At 35.4% G+C, this 18,557-nt stretch overlaps 1 protein-coding gene across 1 annotated transcript in view; it reads left to right on the top strand.

Moving 5' to 3' along the window:
* Positions 1-18,557, top strand: part of LOC125271342 (complement C3) — a 35,688-nt gene that overhangs the window by 4,196 nt on the left and 12,935 nt on the right. The window contains exons 2-28 of the mRNA XM_048195404.1: positions 2,349-2,394; positions 3,351-3,454; positions 3,539-3,734; positions 3,827-3,995; positions 4,626-4,699; positions 4,828-4,916; positions 5,017-5,099; positions 5,200-5,287; positions 5,460-5,562; positions 6,397-6,517; positions 6,660-6,775; positions 7,821-7,967; positions 8,054-8,257; positions 9,863-10,054; positions 10,142-10,294; positions 10,366-10,495; positions 10,588-10,659; positions 11,574-11,771; positions 12,652-12,766; positions 14,405-14,496; positions 14,576-14,715; positions 16,105-16,314; positions 16,435-16,498; positions 16,590-16,676; positions 16,922-17,125; positions 17,226-17,301; positions 18,169-18,328. Of these exons, the coding sequence (XP_048051361.1) occupies positions 3,381-3,454; positions 3,539-3,734; positions 3,827-3,995; positions 4,626-4,699; positions 4,828-4,916; positions 5,017-5,099; positions 5,200-5,287; positions 5,460-5,562; positions 6,397-6,517; positions 6,660-6,775; positions 7,821-7,967; positions 8,054-8,257; positions 9,863-10,054; positions 10,142-10,294; positions 10,366-10,495; positions 10,588-10,659; positions 11,574-11,771; positions 12,652-12,766; positions 14,405-14,496; positions 14,576-14,715; positions 16,105-16,314; positions 16,435-16,498; positions 16,590-16,676; positions 16,922-17,125; positions 17,226-17,301; positions 18,169-18,328 (3,357 nt within the window). The 5' untranslated portion in view covers positions 2,349-2,394; positions 3,351-3,380. The remainder of the gene's footprint in view (positions 1-2,348; positions 2,395-3,350; positions 3,455-3,538; positions 3,735-3,826; positions 3,996-4,625; positions 4,700-4,827; positions 4,917-5,016; positions 5,100-5,199; positions 5,288-5,459; positions 5,563-6,396; positions 6,518-6,659; positions 6,776-7,820; positions 7,968-8,053; positions 8,258-9,862; positions 10,055-10,141; positions 10,295-10,365; positions 10,496-10,587; positions 10,660-11,573; positions 11,772-12,651; positions 12,767-14,404; positions 14,497-14,575; positions 14,716-16,104; positions 16,315-16,434; positions 16,499-16,589; positions 16,677-16,921; positions 17,126-17,225; positions 17,302-18,168; positions 18,329-18,557) is intronic.

Genomic DNA, 18,557 nt, shown 5'->3' with positions numbered 1-18,557 from the left:
AGATGTTGATGTTTTGTTGAAAATGTTTGGTTTGATGTTACCATTGAAGGAGATCAGCGTTTGCTTTAGTTGAGCTCTTTACCCATGACTTTTTATACACCAGTTTTTGTTTTTTTCTCTGGCTGTTTAAACTGTTTTTTCAAGTCACTTTTGTTATGGCAGAAACAAATGTGGAGAAAAAAATCATTGAGTGCTGATAGTTATGTGTGGGTGCAGACCTAACCATCACCTAGTCTCTTGATTCACTGAATTCATACCATGTTTTATCTATTGTTACATTATTAACAGACTAATATTTTACATTATCACCACTGTGAAACTCCAGCAAGAGTTCCAACAACAATTACCTAAAAAGAGTTTATTTTTAAACACATGCACAAAAAAGCTGGAACATTTTTTACACACACACAGATATCAAAAATCAGCACATCAATCTCAACAATGGTGGCAATAAAGCTGCATAATTTATTCATGCTGCAGTGCATGCTGGGAGTTTTATTCAATGCTGGCATCCAGCATGCATTGCAACATTAAACTTTTGGATGTCACCATTGTTGAGATTTATATTCTGATTATTGATGCTGTCCAAGTTATGCAGAAGCTCAAAATATTTTATGCACTTTAAGTCTTATATATTCTCCTAAATAACTGATTATTGAAGTATTGCTGGTTCTTTTGCTGTTGAATCACAGATATAGTATAATCAATAAAGACAAAATACCCATTAAAAGACTAAACACTGAAAAAGATCAGTGAATTAAAGGTGCTAAAGAGGATCTTTTCGTCGACTGAGAAACCAAAGACTGTTAGTGAGTTTTTGAAATGAGCACATGCGTAAGAACAACCCCCCTCCTTCACAGCTCATTTCAAGGGAACGCCTCCCAAAACTCGTGCGCGAGTATTGGAACACGAATGTTTACCACCGGCATTCGCTGTGTCGTGTTAGTGGATTCATTATGTCGGACTCACCGCAGGTAACTCATAATCTGCAGTTGTTACTCCTGACAAAAACATTGCATGCGGCGCCTGTGGAGTGTGGAAAGTTACTGGAGCGCGCAGCCGCACTCGTCTTTCACAAGGAACGTAATGGCAGTGATTGACAAGCCAGAGGGCCAATCATCGCGTAAACGATTGGCTGATGTTTTTAAGGCCCTACCTTGTGCACAGATGATGTATATTAATATTATTCCTTTCAGCCCACCCAATAAATAGTCTTTTATCAGTTAGTAAAGACAGTTTCAAGTAATATTGCAAAAATGTATAAAACAAAACATCCTCTTTAGCACCTTTAAACAAGTCCAAGGTGATTACAGCATCATCACTACAGCCAAAAAACCTGATCAACTTTATGTTTGACTTTTTCTTGCCATATCAAACATGTTTTATAAACACTCAGTTACAGCAGCCAGAGAAAACTAATGTTAGAGTCAAGAGCACAACTAAAGCAGACACTGGTCACTATGATGGTGACTGCAAACTTCAATAAATTTTTATTTTCAATAAAACATCAACATCCATATCTGTTAATTCTCAACAAGAACTTCTGTACATGTATGAAACTGGTTTGTAAACTGGTTTGACACTCAGTGTGGCTGAAGTCAGTTGTAGTTCTTGAGTTTCTGCTCGTCTCTTTTTTCTGGTCTTTTTTCTCTGTCCTTCAGTGATTCTGCTTATCAGGTGTTCATAAAGTGTCTGAATTCACTCACTTCTTTTCATTCACTCAGTCAAGTGGACTATATTAGTGAACTAATGTAGGGAATAGTGAATGAGGGTACAGGGTGTGATTTAGAACGCAGCCTCTGAGTGTCGACTTTGAGCGATGTTAACTCACAGTATATTCCTGTAGGCTACTTTCTCGAAAATGACAAATATTACCCAGAATGCATTGTTGTCTACAGTATATTACTGTTTTAATGGAAAATGGTTTGTTACTGTCAGAATTTGGATGTTTTTCTACAGCAAGGTCTAACAGTGCATGTAAATTGGCTAGATGGACCTAGTTCAACCAAATTATTGAGAGAGAGAGAGAGAGAGAGAGAGAGAGAGAGAGAGAGAAAGAGAACTGAACATGTTCAGTTCAGGACAGTGGTGTGTTTCACTCCAGTGTAAACTCTGTCAGGGAACCTAAATAACCAGGTGAAACGCTTTCAACAGTATGAACAGGTTTTCCCCAATATGAATTTATTGGTTCACTTTGAAACTTTTGGAAAGGTGGACCAACACTCAGATAAGTTCCTAAATGTATTTTCTAGTGATTTTTAAAACTCATACTGTAATTGTTACTGCTTGTCTGTGCTGTATGGATGCTGTAAATAGTGTTCAACACTATTCTGTATTCATGTTCACAGGTTGAGGTACCTCTTGGATGAGAACATCATTCTGGATGTGATACAGGTTCTCGTGTTTTAGCATCACCTAACTCGCCAAATCGATCCCCATCTAAATGTTTTCATGAGCTTAAATTTGTTTAGTAATCTATAAAGGCCTTAAATACAGTAAAACAGGAACTTGCTTTCAATTCTCATGAGACGTTTACAGATAGAAAGCATCATATAATAATAATAAAAAAAAAATAGCAAGTGAAATACTGGAGGATGATTTCATTTTGCATGTCAACAAGTCAACCAAGCTAAAAAGGTACTTTTTCTCTCATATGTTGGAGAGCTTCTTTAACATGAACGATTATTGCATATTTATATTATTTTTTATATTGAGCAATTGTGCTCTCTAATTACAAGTTTACTATGAGTTTGCATATGAAGGTACAAGCCCTTTTGTGAAATAACTGGGTGAAGAAATCAGGAAGTCAGCAAATTCTAACATGCAAAAAGTTTGTTTGGCTAACATATCTTTAATTTATTTTTAAATTAAGATATTCAAGAAGCCAGTTACAAAAATAACTTGTTGCATGTTTAATGTATTTTAGACATGCTCTTATAACATAACAAAAGCATAACAAGATTTTGTTGGGTGCTTCTCAATATCTAAACCGATGTTCCCTTCCACCTTTGTCTTCCAGCAAAGAAAGAAAAGAAGAATGTGCAAATAAACAATTGAAGCAAACATTATCTTTGCCATTGCAGGATTTTGTTTGTCACCCTTAGTCTGAAGATTATAGACACAAGCAACCTTTGTTGTGAAACTGGGTTTTAGGCAACCAAGAATGTAACAGTTAACAGTCTTGAACGCTTTCTTTTGCACAGAGTTGCACAACACAAATGTACACCAATGCTCTTCTGCTTGATCATACTTCAGTTACTCAACAGTTAGCTCTGAGAACAATGATGATATCTTGAAATGAGGAGGGATGTAGATGAATTATAAAAGTCGAAACAATGTTCTCATTTTAGTCACTAACAGAGACAAAGGTGCAGGTGAACATGATGCATGTGGACGTAGTGACACTGACTGCCATCGTTCTGTGCTTTCCTTTGTTCACATTATGTACCCCACTGTAAGTAAATTAATTTTCGAAATGTCCAAAAAAGGATTATTTCTTGTAATAGACAAATATAAATCTTAATTTTCACTTCCTCAGATATGTTTTGTCAGCTCCTAATTTGCTGAGAGTGGGTTCCTCAGAGAACGTGTTTGTGGAGGCTCAGGATCACACTGGAGGAAACCTGAACGTAAGGATCATAGTAAAGAACCACCCAAAGAAGAACCTGGAAATACTGTCCAAATCAGTGACACTGACTGCAGACAACAATTACCAGATCCTTACCGATATAAAGGTGAGAGCTCTGTAATAACTGTGCAGTGATGTCTCATTCTCATTATTTTATTAACAGATTTATTTCAGGTTGACTGATTTTCTGATATTCAGATCCCAGGTGATCAGAACTACTTCTCTGATGATCCTCTGGAGAAGCAGTATGTGTATCTACAAGCTCAATTTCCATCCAGCACTCTGGAGAAAGTGGTCATGGTCTCATTCCAGTCTGGATATATATTTGTACAGACAGACAAGCCCATCTACACGCCTGCTAGCACAGGTAAGATTAAGGTTTATTTTGTGGATGGGTCATAACCCAGATAGCAAGCAACCATTGAAATAATGTTAAATCAATGTTGTGTCAATGTTAACTTTTGCACCCGCAATTAATGTTAAAGTTTAAAAAAAAAAAAAAAAAATCAATGGTAATGGCACTGAATCAATGTTACAGTGTGATGTTTATTCAACATCATGCTTGCACTCTTAGAAAATGAAACACAACTACAACTGACTTAAAACCACATAGCCTGAAATCAACTTAAGATAAAATAAGACAATAAATCTCTCAAGATCTCAGCAGAAGTTCATTTTGAGAATTACCAGAGGTTTAGATGTTGTTGTTTGAAAATATTTGGTCACCATTATGGTGATCAGTGTTTCATTTAGTTGGGTAGTTTGACTCTTGGCTTTTCATGGGAGTTTGTGGTCTTTGTAACTGTGTTTACCAAAACATCATTTTTTTGCAAAAGAAAGTCAGAAACAACGATGATCAGAATGAAATAGAATCATAAAATAGAATCATTTACTAATCTTATCCCTGACCAAACGTGGTTGTTTGTTACTTTGTTATGCATTCGATTTTTACATAAAATGAAGCTTATGAAGTAATATTTGACAATTTATTTTCCAGTAAATTACAGGGTCTTCTCCTTAACTCCTGATCAACATCCATTTGATGGAGTTTCTGTCTCAGTCGATATCATGGTACTCAGTTAAATACTTTACACTCATAGATGAAATAACTGAACCTTAACAAGCACCTATATTGTCTTATCATTGCTTCCACTTGACATCATAGCTAAATTTGTGTTGCATTTTTACTGTTTAACAAGAATCCTCAAGGCATCACACTCGACAGAGATAAGTTCCTTCCAAGGGGAGGCATCAGGACTGAAAACTTTCCTTTGCCTGAAATTGCCAGGTTTGTTGCATTACTCAGTAAAGTTGAATTATCAGTTATCATAGTGCAGACAGTCTCTGTGATTAAGATTCTTGTGTTTTCTGCTGGTTTTGTTTTGAAGTCCTGGGGTTTGGAAGTTGATTGCAAAGTACTCAAATACACCACAAAAGAACTTCACTACTGAGTTTGAAGTTATGGAATATGGTAAGTTTACTGCCTCATCTAGAGAACAAAATATTCTATTGTTAAAGCTGTATGAAATATTGAATAATCGTTTTATTTAACTTTTGTTTTATTTTTGTAGTGTTGCCGAGCTTTGAAGTGACCTTAAATCCAAGAAAACCCTTCTTCTATGTGAATGAGCGCTCTCTGACAGTAGACATATCAGCTAAGTACGACGGGAGATTAGTTGTTTATTTTACTGTTTCACTGTGCAAAAATCTAATCTAGTACTCTTCAGTAGTAGTTTTTCTAGTATAATCCATGTGTATTTTTAATTTCTGTGACATAAGTTGTTTCAAGATTTTTCACAAGGGATGTTTGACATTATATTTGTTTTGTTAGGTACCTGTTTGGTAATAAGGTTAGAGGAAGTGCTTTTGTGGTGTTTGGTGTGGTAGACAATGAGAAGAAAATCAGCATTGCTGCCTCACTGCAAAGAGTTCAGGCGAGTCATGCTTATACATTTATACTTTGTAATCACAGATAACACAAACATCTTAATTTGGAGACAAAAATGCATCACTTGTACAAGTATGTTTGTAGTTCACCATAACTGCAGTTTCAGTATGAATATGCCTTTTTCTTTTAGGGTAATTATTTAACAACAGAAATATGAGATGTAAAATTCATATCGCAATCCTAATGTAATTACAAAACAGGGTTTGTGAGTACTTTTACAGTACTGCTGTAAAATAGTAAAAAAAATATGTTTAATTTTATACATAAAAAAAAAACCCATAATTTATAAAATAGTAATAATGTGTATGTCACATGAGGTTTCTGTTTAGTGGACTTGTATTTTTTGTACTTCCTAGTTTTTCCTGTGTTAGTTCATGTTTCCTTTGTCCCAGTCCATTGGTTGCTATGGTTACTAATTTGTTTATTGATTAATCCAACCTTTTTCTTGTTTTCTCCCTCCCTTTAGTCTGAGATAAATAGCCTTCATTATCAGTTGAAATTTGTACGTTCTTGTCGATATTTAGTTTGGTATTGTTACTCCTGTGTTATCATGTGCTATATTGTTTATAAAAGTAACTGCTGCGATTAGATCCTGCCTCAAGATCTCTTCTTCACTGTAACCGAATGTAACAGTATAGTTCTATAAAATAGTAAAAATGTAAAAAAAAAAAGAAAAAAATAATAATAATAATAATGATAAATACATTTATAAATAAAATTGTATTAAATAGTAAACCTTTAAAAAAAATAATTTTATAAAATAGTAAAACAAAAACAACAGCAAACAAACAAACATTTGTCGCCTTTTGTCTCTCTGTAGATATTTGATGGAGAAGGAGAGGCAGAGTTGACAAGAACAATGATCAAGGAAAATTTCCCAGACATCCTCCAGCTAGTTGGGAAGTCTCTTTACATTTCAGCCAGTGTTTTAACAGAAACTGGTAAGAAAATTGAACTGAGAGGCTGCAAACTTTGGATTTTTGTTTGAGAGTTGCTAGGTTTTTAGCAGCACAATGGTGACTTTTCCATGGTTGACTTCACCTTGAAAAATGTCTAATAACTGTGTGTGTGTGTGTGTTTCAGGCAGTGAAATGGTGGAAGCTCACAGGAGAGGCATTCAGATTGTGACATCACCGTACACCATCCACTTCAAAAGAACACCACAATTCTTCAAACCTGGGATGTCCTTTGATGTCTCGGTATAAAACCATGGAAAAAAAAATAAATAAATAAATAAGAACGGGATCAACCCAGCTAACAGAATTTTGTTATCAGAACATTCTCTAAATACTGTATTCAGTGTTGGTTCTGGAAACAATAAAAACTTCCAGTTTTCTTGAAGTTACAGGAACGTTTTTATAAGGTATAATGTTCCTCAAATGTTCTTTCAGTTTAATTTTGATTTAGAATAAAACATTGTAGGAACGTTGATTTGTAACCTTCCAAGAACAGAAAAAATGTTCAGTTTCCTTAATGTTAGTAGAATGTTATTTAAAGGTTAGTATGATGTTCCTGAAACATTCTTTCAATCATTCAAACACCTGCTGTGAACAAACACTGAAAGAAAGAGAAATAAGAACACAAACTACAACTTTCTTCAGCCACAGCCTTAGATGAACTGAAGATAAGACATTAAATCTCTGAAGATCTGATTAAACAACTCCACAAACAGCATTACCAGCTTCACTTATTACTAACCAGACTGACTTTATTTCTGTCACACGTCTGCAGAAGATCTTATTGAGAATTAACAGAGGTTTAGATGTTGATGTCTTATTGAAAATGTTTAGTTTGAGATCACCACTATGGAGATCAGTGTTTGCTTTATTTCAGCTCTTGACTTTTCTTGTGTTGTTTTTGTAGTTTTGTTTCTTTCAGTGTTTGTTCACAGCAGGTGTTTGAATGATTGAAAGAATGTTTCAGGAACATCATACTAACCTTTAAATAACATTCTACTAACATTAAGGAAACTGGACATTTTCATGTTCTTGGAATGTTACAAATCAACGTTCCTAGAATGTTGAATTTTAAATCAAAATTAAGTTGAATGAACATTTGAGGAACATTATACCTTATAAAAACGTTCCTCTAACGTCAAGAAAACTGGAAGATTTTACGTTCCCCGAACCAACATTGAATATTTAGAGAATGTTCTTATAATAAAATTCTGTTAGCTGGGATACTATCCTCCGCTGGCCTCAGATACATGATGCTATTGTTTAATGTTTCTTTTTATTTCTTAAGGTCTATGTAACAAATCCTGACCAGACACCTGCTAAAAATGTGGAAGTTGAGGTCAATCCTGGAGGGGTCAGAGGCAGAACTAAAGCCAATGGCATAGCGAAGGTTACCATCAATACTCAGGGAGGATCTTCCACACTGGAGATCACTGTAAGACCTGAGCTTGAGTGAAAAAACTCAAAGTCTCAATGACTTTTCAAATTTTGCAAACCTGCAAAATAATTGTTTATTTCCAGGCAAAGACCAAAGATCCACTATTAAGCGATGATCAGCAGGCAACAAAAAAGATGACGGCTCAGGCATACACGCCCAAAGGCGGCTCCAACAACTACCTGCACATCGGCATTGATACTGCAGAGCTTCAGATCGGTGATCAAATGAAAGTCAATTTGAATCTGGGAAACAGCCCTGGCGTAATAAACCAGGATTTCACCTATATGGTGAGGATCACATGATGCAATTGGTGCTCATACACTAATTTGTATATCCTAGATGTTTGATATCAATATTTTTACATCTATTTAGGAGTGAGTTACTATGCAAATTATATTTATACATGTGAATGTATTACAATTTTTTTTCTTTTCTTTTTTTTTTTTTTTTGAAAACCTACATCATTTCTGGAGTGTAAGTGACTTAAAGGGTTAGTTCACCCACAAATTAAAATTATCCTATGAATTACTCACCCTCAAGCCATCCTAGGTGTATATGACTTTCTTCTTTCAGAAGAACACAATCAGAGATATATTAGAAGCTAGTTGTTTGAATATATAAAGTTTTAAATATGGATATTTTTCCTACAAAAACGCATCCCTTCGCTTCAGAAGGCCTTTATTAACCCCCTGGAGTTGTATGATTTATTTATTTATTTTTTTTTAATGGATGGATGCATTTTTTCAGTCTTCAGAATTTGGCCTACCATTCACAACCATTATTAACCTTGGAGGAATAAGGATATTTTTAAATATATCTCTGATTGTGTTCTTCTGAAAGAAGAAAGTCATATACACCTAGGATGGCTTGAGGGTGAGTAAATTTAATAATAATAATAATAATAATAATTTTCATTTTTGGGTGAACTATCCCTTTAACATAGTGACACTTCTTAATACAATTTAGATGAAATGGTTTGTGGAATAAATATTTACTTAAAGGGATAGTTCACCCAAAAATGAAAATTTGATGTTTATCTGCTTACCCCCAGCGCATCCAAGATGTAGGTGACTTTGTTTCTTCAGTAGAACACAAATGATGATTTTTAACTCCAACCGTTGCTGTCTGTCAGTCGTATAATGCTTGTCAGTAAGGGTAAAAAAAACTTGCACAGACAAATCCAAATTAAACCCTGCGGTTTGTGACGACACATTGATGTCCTAAGACACAAAACGATCAGTTTGTGCGAGAAACCGAACAGTATTTATATCATTTTTTACCTCTAAAACACCACTATGTCCAACCTCCACATCCGGTGTGTGAGGTCTGAACGCGCTCTGACAACGGCAGTGATGTCTCGCACTCATTGAAGCAAAGCGCGAGAGATCACTTCCATCATCAGAGCGTGTTTTTTGACCTCACTAACCAGATGCTGAACGCAGTTGGACATAGTGGTGTTTTAGAGGTAAAAAATGATATAAATACTGTTCAGTTTCTCACGCAAACCGATCGTTACATTTCTTAGGACATCAACGTGTCGTCACGAGCCGAAGGTTTTAATTTGGATTTGTCTGTGCATGTTTTTTTGACTCTTATAGATGGAGTTCCCATTGACACATATTATACGGCTGACAGACGGCAACGGTTGGAGTTAAAAATCATCATTTGTGTTCTACTGAAGAAACAAAGTCACCTACATCTTGAATGCCCTGGGGGTAAGCAGATAAACATCAAATTTTCATTTTTGGGTGAACTGTCCCGTTAAATAACATCCTCCTGTGGATGTGTTAAAACCATTTATCACAATTTTATTCATTTATATATGTGTTTATAATGCCACTCTACTAAATCTATGTAATTTATGCTGGCTATATTTATCTTTATTCCTACAGATCTTGAGTAAAGGTCAGATCGTTCAAGCAGACAGGTTTAAGAGGAAAGGACAATCTCTGGTGACTCTGTCTCTGCTTGTAACCAAAGACATGGTGCCGTCCTTCCGCTTCGTGGCTTATTACCATGTGGGCACGTCTGAGGTGGTTTCTGATTCAGTCTGGGTCGACGTGAAGGACACGTGCATGGGAACGGTGGGTCAACTGAGAAACCATGACCAGGAAAAGTTCTCTCACTACCATCAACATTTCTGAGTATCACTTTACTGTTTTTAATCGCAGCTCAAAGTCGAGGTGAAGGACCAGGCGCAATATGGCCCTGGAGATCAGCTCAGCCTGAAAATAACTGGAGACCCCGGAGCTATAGTTGGGCTGGTCGCTGTAGATAAGGGTGTATATGTCCTTAATGACAAGAACAGACTCACTCAGACTAAGGTAATTAACCTCATGTACAATAACTTCAGCAGTTCCAGGCTTAAAATGACCTGATCTCTTTCCTGCTTTAGATCTGGGACATCATAGAGAAACATGACACCGGCTGTACGGCAGGAAGTGGAAGGGACAGTATGGGGGTTTTCAGTGATGCAGGACTGATATTTGAGTCCAGCACTGCAGGAGGAACAAACACCAGAACAAGTATTAATTGTTTGATTCCTTTAGTTGGAACTAAGCAGTTTTGTTTTCTTTTGTGCTCTATATTTCTAAACAAATCTTTGATGTTCTTGTAGATACAGAGTGTCCTGTCCCGTCTAAGAGAAAACGGCGAGCTGAGAGTCTTCTGCAGCTCACCACTACTTTGGGTACACTCTCAAAAAGGATGTGTTAATTAATAACACATTTTTTTGTGTTATGGCTATTTTAACACATTTTGTGTCAATTTAAGTTGATCATGTGTAGAGAGAGAGAGAGAGAAAAAACACTGTGTCCAACACAACATGTGTTAACTATCATCCAATCACATTGCTGCTACGTCACTCCGCAAGCCGTTAAGCAAGTTTGCATGTGCTCTACTTGTAATGAGAAATGCTGATGAGAATCAACAAAAGAGAAGCTTTAAGGGCTCCCTGCGTTTTTCCATCAAAATAAATAAATGGTTTAACGTTTAAAAAAATGAAGAAATTAAGCCAGCCATAAGTATTAGTATTGCAATTTTACAGTTGTAAAGTAAAATATTATTATTAGGGTACGAGGACCCTCTTGGAATTGCATTTATTTTTGTTTATAATATTATTATTTGTTATGTTATATAATTTTTCTTAAATACTCAATTTGTTGAGTTTTGTTAGTGATTTTTATATTTTTATTTTAGTAGTAATAATAATAATTGTTATATTATTATTTTATTAAAAACTTTAATTTTGTATTTTACAACAGTGAAATATTTATTTTTTTATTTAATAATAATAACTATTAATAATTACTATTATTATTATTATTATTAATTTATAGCCATATTATTTTTGGCCTTTTTTATACAATAACACATTTTGGCCAAATTGTGCAGCCCTACAAACAAGCACAGGAAACCTGGATTTTTTTTTTTTTACATTTGCATTTTAAATCACATTTGCAGTTTTTATCAGAAAATTTGCAGTTAGATTTCCCTCCAAATCGTGCAGCCCTATGTTTTATTGAAGATCATATTATGCAGTTTCTTTCCTTCTGCCCTCATTGTCTGCTCTCCACCTGTTTGATACTAACATTGTCTTCTCAGCTGGCAAATACTCTGGGGAACTGAAGAAGTGCTGCGTGGATGGCATGCAAGAAAATGACCTTGTCTACACATGTGAACGGCGAGCCAGCTTCATCTTAGATGAAGAAGAATGTGTCCAGGCCTTCCTGCATTGCTGCAAAGAGATCAAAGACCACCGGACAAAGTACTCGGGCGAGGATGAGATGTTTCTGGCCCGCAGTGAGATTTTAGCCTCATTTGCAAATGTGTTCTCTCAACTCTCATGCATGCAGTGATTTCAGCAAGAGAATTTTCCATTTGTGTAACTCTCAAATGCTTCTTTCTTGATTTTTTTTAAATTTATTTATTTATTTTGTTTGTGCTAAATTTCAAATACGCATTATTATAATATGTAGAAACATTTGTACACTTTAAGAATGCATGTGGGGTTAATTATAGCTGTTAGTCATCCACAATATTATGATCACAAATTCTCATTTTATTACAACCCAATAAACTTATCTTTAGTGCGATTTATAGATTAATTGCTTTAATCATTATCATTTTTCTCCAATATTAGACTCTCATCTAATTCTTTTTTGTAGCTTAAAATTGAAGTAATTATATAAATACATTACCATTTAAAAGATCAGTAAGATTTCTTGTTTGTTTTTGAAAGAAGTCTCTTTTGCTCACCAAAACTGCATTTATTTGATCAAATATACAGTAAAAACAGTACTATTGTGAAAAAAATATTGCAATTAAAAAAAACCAAACATTTTATTACTATATAGTACTATATTTTAAAATGTAATTTATTCCTCCATTCAAAGTTGAATTTTCAGTTTCAGTTCTCTAATATGCATTTGGAACATATCTCACTATTATCAATATTGAAAAAAGCTCTGCTTTTTTGTATTTTTGTGGAAACTAAAATACTTTTTTTTTTTTTTTTTTTTTTTTGATGAAATAATTTTCATTTAAATAAATAATTAAGCGCTTAGTTGAAATTTTGTAAGATTATAAATGTCTTTACTGTCATTTTTTGATCAATTTAATGTGTTCTTGCTGAATGGTCCCAAGTCTTTGAATGGTAGTGTACACTAGTTTGTTTGTTCAGGCGAGGAAGATGAATTTGATGATCAACCAGATGACGTGTTGGTACGTACACAGTTTCCTGAAAGCTGGCTCTGGGAGGACATCACTCTACCTACTTGTCCTTCAAACCAGTTGTGGTGAGCGAAAGAATATATAGCTAGTTAACGAATCAATTGAACTTGACTTTTTGTGGAACTGCAACTCTGTTCTTCAAAAAAAAAAAAAAAAAAAAAAAAAAAACTTTTATACTTTTATATGTCTTAGAAATGAATCAGAAATCAGCTTATAATTTCTATGGTAAATATTAAAATGAAAACTAAAGTGTCAGTGAGCAAATAATGCAGGAGATTAGTTTGCAAAATCCTGAAGGGACTGGCAATGTAACGTGTGTAACGATTATGTTCTGTTTGCTTTGTTCCTGTCGTTTCTGTATTAGCTCTCGTTAGTCTGTATGGTTACTAATCAGTTAATCCTTGTCCAGCTGTTCCCATTTAGTTTCCTCATGTTCCTTGTGTATAAATACTTCCTGTTTGGTTCAGTTTGTTGTCGGTCATTGACTATGTTTATGTGCTTGTGTTTAAAGGATTAGTTCACTTTCAAATGAAAATTTCCTGATAATGTACTCACCCCCATGTCATTCAAGATGTTCATGTCTTTCTTTCTTCAGTCGAAAAGAAATTAAGGTTTTTGATGAAAACATTCCAGGATTTTTCTCCTTATTGTGGACTTCAATGGCCTCCAAATGGTTGAAGGTCAAAATTACAGTTTCAGTGCAGCTTCAAAGGGCTTTAAACGATCCCAGACGAGAAATAAGGGTCTTATCTAGCAAAACCATCAGTCATTTTCTAAAAAAAGTAAATGTATGTGCTTTATATAAACAAATAATCAACTTACGGAATGAATGCAGCATCAGTTCCATTTTTTCCGTAAGTAGAATAGGGAAGGCGTAGGATATACAGCGTAAGCTTTTTGAAGAATACGAAAGTGCGGTTTTGGCAGAACCACTTGGAAGGCAAACATTTGTTTATATAAAGCATATACATTTACATTTACATTTTTTTTTTTCGAAAATTACCAATCGTTTCACTAGATAAGACCCTTATTCCTCGTCTGGTATCATTTAAATCCCTTTGAAGCTGCACTGAAACTGTAATTTTGACCTTCAACCGTTTGGAGGCCACTGAAGTCCACTATAAGGAGAATAATCCTGGAAAGTTTTCATCAAAAACCTTCATTTCTTTTCGAAGAAATGAAGAAAGAAGACTGAAGAAAGAACATGGACATCTTGGATGACATAGGGGTGAGTAAATTATCAGGACAATTTTATTTGAAAGTGAACTAATCCTTCAAATGATTCTCCAGCGAACTCCCGTGTTTCTGTCAATGGATTTAATAAAGACTGTTCTGTTTATTCTTCTTCATTGTACGATGCATCTACACAGCCAGACCGTTACAACGTGTTGGTGGCTGTAATGAATCTCACCACTATGGAGTAGCATACAAAGACAGTCTTTAATCATAAATCAAAACCAGGAACACGCAGGACGTAGATATCAACAACCGTGTAAACTGAAATGAGTGCTTAAATACACAGGGTAAAATAATTAACTGAAACAGAAACAGGTGCGTAACTAATCAGAAACCATGGAAACAAACAAGCAAAGGGAACATAGGTAAACAGGAACAAAACAGAACCAAATCAGAACAAGCATACTCCTGACAGGCTATAGATGTTGAAAAGATCTGACCATGACAGTCTCTTTGTTTGTGTCTAGTGATGAAACGACTGCCTTAAGGACTGGAATATATCTGAAAGACTCCATCACAACCTGGCAGATCACAGCCATCAGCCTGTCCAAGACCCTCGGTAAAAAGCACAGATCTTGTTCATTTGTTATCCTGTCTATTATTTGCTGTTTTTTGACACTCCCTCATTTTATCTGCAGGAATATGTGTGGCAGATCCTTATGAGATCACCGTTAAAAAGGATTTTTTTATTGATCTAAGGATGCCTTATTCAGTGGTGCGGAATGAACAAGTGGAAATAAAGGCTATTGTTCACAATTACAGCAATCAGAAGATTAAAGTATGTGCAGTTTACTAACAATGTACATTGTATTAACTCTTTAAAGTCTACTTGATATGCAAATTTCTAAGGCCTCTAAATGATCAAAATATGCCTTCTGACATCTGACTGATAGTTTATACTTTTTTAGCAAGTAAAAGGCTTGCTTATGTAATACAAACGTCCACCTTAAGCTCATGGTTCATATGTCTTTTTGCTGTGAAAGCTTTACTGATTTGTATCAAGTAAACGTAAGAATAACTTTGATATTGTTAGTAATATTTCAAGAACATACTGAACTGAAGAATCTTAAATTTATGTTGTTTTTTTTTAAATAGAAAAATGTGAGTATCAAATATGATCATCTGGCTTTTGAGGAACGTTTATTTGTTAATCTCTCAATCATCATTGTATTGCTTTGCATTATACTGTATGTTTTAAAACTACAGAGTTTTGATCATAAAATTAAGCATTTAAAGGGTTAGTTCACCCAAAAATGAAAATTCTGTCATTTATTACTCACCCTCATGCCGTTCCTCATCTGTAAGACCTTCGTTCATCTTCAGAACACAAATTAAGATATTTTAGTTGAAATCCGATGGCTCCGTGAGGCCTCCATAGGGAGCAATGGACACTTCCTCTCTCAAGATCCATAAAGGTACTAAAAACATATTTAAATCGGTTCATGTGAGTACAGTGGTTCAATATTAATATTATAAAGCGACGAGAATATTTTTGGGGCGCCAAAAAAACAAAATAACGACTTATTATTTAGTGATGGCCGATTTCAAAACACTGCTTCAGGAAGCATCGGAGCACAGATGAATCAGTGTGTCGAATCATGATTCAGATCGCTTGTCAAACTGCTGAAATCACGTGACTTTGGCGCTCTGGACAGCAGATTCGACACACTGATTCATCTGTGCTCCGATGCTTCCTGTTGCTTTATAATATTAATATTGAACCACTGTACTCACATGAACTGATTTAAATATGTTTTTATCTTGAGAGAGGAAATGTCATTGCTCCCTATCGGATTTCAACTAAAATATCTTAATTTGTGTTCTGAAGATTAACAAAGGTTTTACGGGTGTGGAACGGCATGAGTGTAAGTAATAAATGACAGAATTTTCATTTTTGCGTGAATTAACCCTTTAAATATTATCTTAGACATGTTATTGGCAGATATAGAGTGGCAACTAATATTTATATGAGTATCTGCTATACTGTACTGTTATAATTGATTTTAGATTACAATCATCAGAATTTTTGTCCATAAATATCAGCAACTGCTACAAATTGCATATTTTTGTGGTGTTTGTCTGAGTATTATTTCATATGTATGGCTTTATGATGTTAAATTGTCCAGTTGTTTCTCCCCGTGCTGAAGACCTCGTTTTGTCTTACCAGTCAGTGCGTATCAAATTCAAGACTTCAGAGGGTATTTGCAGCAGCGCCAGAAAAAAGCAGAACAGCAGGATAACAGTTGCCGTCGGCCCCATGTCCTCCACAGCCGTTCCTCTCATCATCATCCCCATGGATATCCATGAGCAATGGATTGAAGCTGAAGCATACAGCTCCAATCGCAATGACGCGATTAGAAAGAATCTGAAGGTGGTGGTGAGTCTACCATGTCAACATTTAGAGGAAAGCTCTGGTGATTTCTACAGCAATCTGTCCTCAATTACTTATTTCAAGATTTTCAATGCGTCCACCAAGTTGTGTTCGATTTTCTTTCAGTCTGAAGGTGTGTTAACCGAAGTGGAAGAGCGAGTTGTGGAGATCAACCCCTCTGAGCACCCAGGTGCAGGTTCTTGAGAAATACATGCTGAATATGCAATGAAAATGATGGTTGAAATTCTCTTCAAACACCCTATACCATCTTTATCGAACAGACGGCGTGCAGGTCGTGGCGATGAGGAGTGACATCCCACGTCGAAGGGTTCCCAACACACCTGCTTCCACACTGATCACAGTGATAGGTGAAAATCTTATTGCAATTTCATTCTCTGAGGGACCTATGAAATCCATTTTATTTTTTCCTAAACTCTTTTTAATGGTTAAATTTTAGTGATAAAAAGCATGAATAATAATTAAAAGGAATTTAACATCAATTTATCAAAAATGTAACAAAATTGCCACTAGATGTATCAGTTTATGCATGCCAACATGGTGCAAATATGACTTTCAAAAGCCAATCACAGTCATTTGCCTTCCACGCTCGCAGGTGAAGAGATAACGCGTACAGTCGAGCAGGCCATCAGTGGACATTTTATGGGTCAACTCATTGTCCAGCCCCATGGATGTGGAGAGCAGACCATGATCAGTATGACTCTACCTGTCATTGCCACTCATTATCTGGACAGCACCAAGCAGTGGGAGGCTGTTGGCATAGACCGCCGTAATGAAGCCGTTAAACATATCAACACAGGTCAGCCTCAACATTAACTTTAATGTGCTCCCAATCGTTAAATTGAGTTAAAGTGCTGAGCACGTGTCACTATGTCATCAATTTTTTTTTTCTTGTGAAGGTTATCAGCTGGAGTTGACTTTCCGTAAATCTGACGGGTCCTATGCTGCCTGGTTACACCGGCCGAGTAGCACATGGTGACATAATGCTAAAAAATAACAGTGAAAATAATATTTCAGTGTTCGCAAAATTCAGCACTGATTAAAAAATATCTATTTCGACTTTAAAGGATTAGTCCACTTTTAAATAAACTTTTCCTGATAATTTACTCACCCCCATGTCATCCAAGATGTCCATGTCTTTCTTTCTTCAGTCAAAAAGAAATTAAAGTTTTTGATGAAAACATTCCAGGATTTTTCTCCTTATAGAAGACTTCAATGGGCACCAAACAGTTGAAGGTCATTTTCTAAAGATTTTTTTTTTTTAAATTATATAAGTTTTAACCAGAAATGCTCATCTTGAACTAGCTCTCTTCTTCTTCTCCTCTATTAGAATTCCAGCAGTGTAGACGCTGCTAAGCTTAATACTGCCCTCCACAGGTCAAAGTTTGAACTAATTTTTATATGCAATATGCTAGTTCAATAGTATATAACAATTAGTTCAAACTTTGGCCTGTGGAGGGCAGCCTCATTTGAAGCTACAGTGAAACTAATTTTGACCTTCAACTGTTTGGTGCCCATTGAAGTCTACTATAAGGAGAATAATCCTGGAATGTTTTCTTTAAAAACTTTAATTTCTTTTCGACTGAAGAAAGAAAGACATGGACATCTTGGATGACATGGGGGTGAGTAAATTATCAGGAAAAGTTTATTTAAATGTGGACTAATCCTTTTAAAGCAGCTCTACAGAAGACAATAGTGTCATTATTCATATCACTTCAGTTCAGTGTTGATTCAATTCAGTTCAATAACTGTAAACATTGCGAAGCTTATCAATTATGAACAAATACTGAGCGATAATAATTGCGTTTCTTGCATTATACTTAATCTTGTGTCCATTTACAGGCTGACAGCATATGTGGCGAAAGTGTTCGCGATGGCCAGCGATCTGATCGTCATAGAGGAGAATGTGATCTGCAGCGCCCTCAAATGGCTGGCCATAAACAAACAGCTGCCAGACGGCACATTTAAAGAAGATGCCCCTGTGTATCACAGCGAGATGGTTGTAAGTTTGTGAATTTTTTTACAAAATTCCTCTTCAAAAGTAAAGTACAACAGTTGGAGCCCCTAAATTTATTCCCGAACATTATAAGAACTAACAAGTACAATGTGTGAAAGTCAGCCAAACCGTGAGCTTTTCCTGGCTGCGTGTAGCACCTAAAACTGTGCACTTCAGAATAATCCCAACATTCTTATTATATCAGTATACAACATCTTATTATTTGAGTGTATGT

This window comes from Megalobrama amblycephala, linkage group LG7 (assembly GCF_018812025.1).
Source record: "Megalobrama amblycephala isolate DHTTF-2021 linkage group LG7, ASM1881202v1, whole genome shotgun sequence".
Lineage (NCBI taxonomy): Eukaryota > Metazoa > Chordata > Actinopteri > Cypriniformes > Xenocyprididae > Megalobrama > Megalobrama amblycephala.
This window is presented reverse-complemented; position numbering and strand designations above follow the sequence as displayed.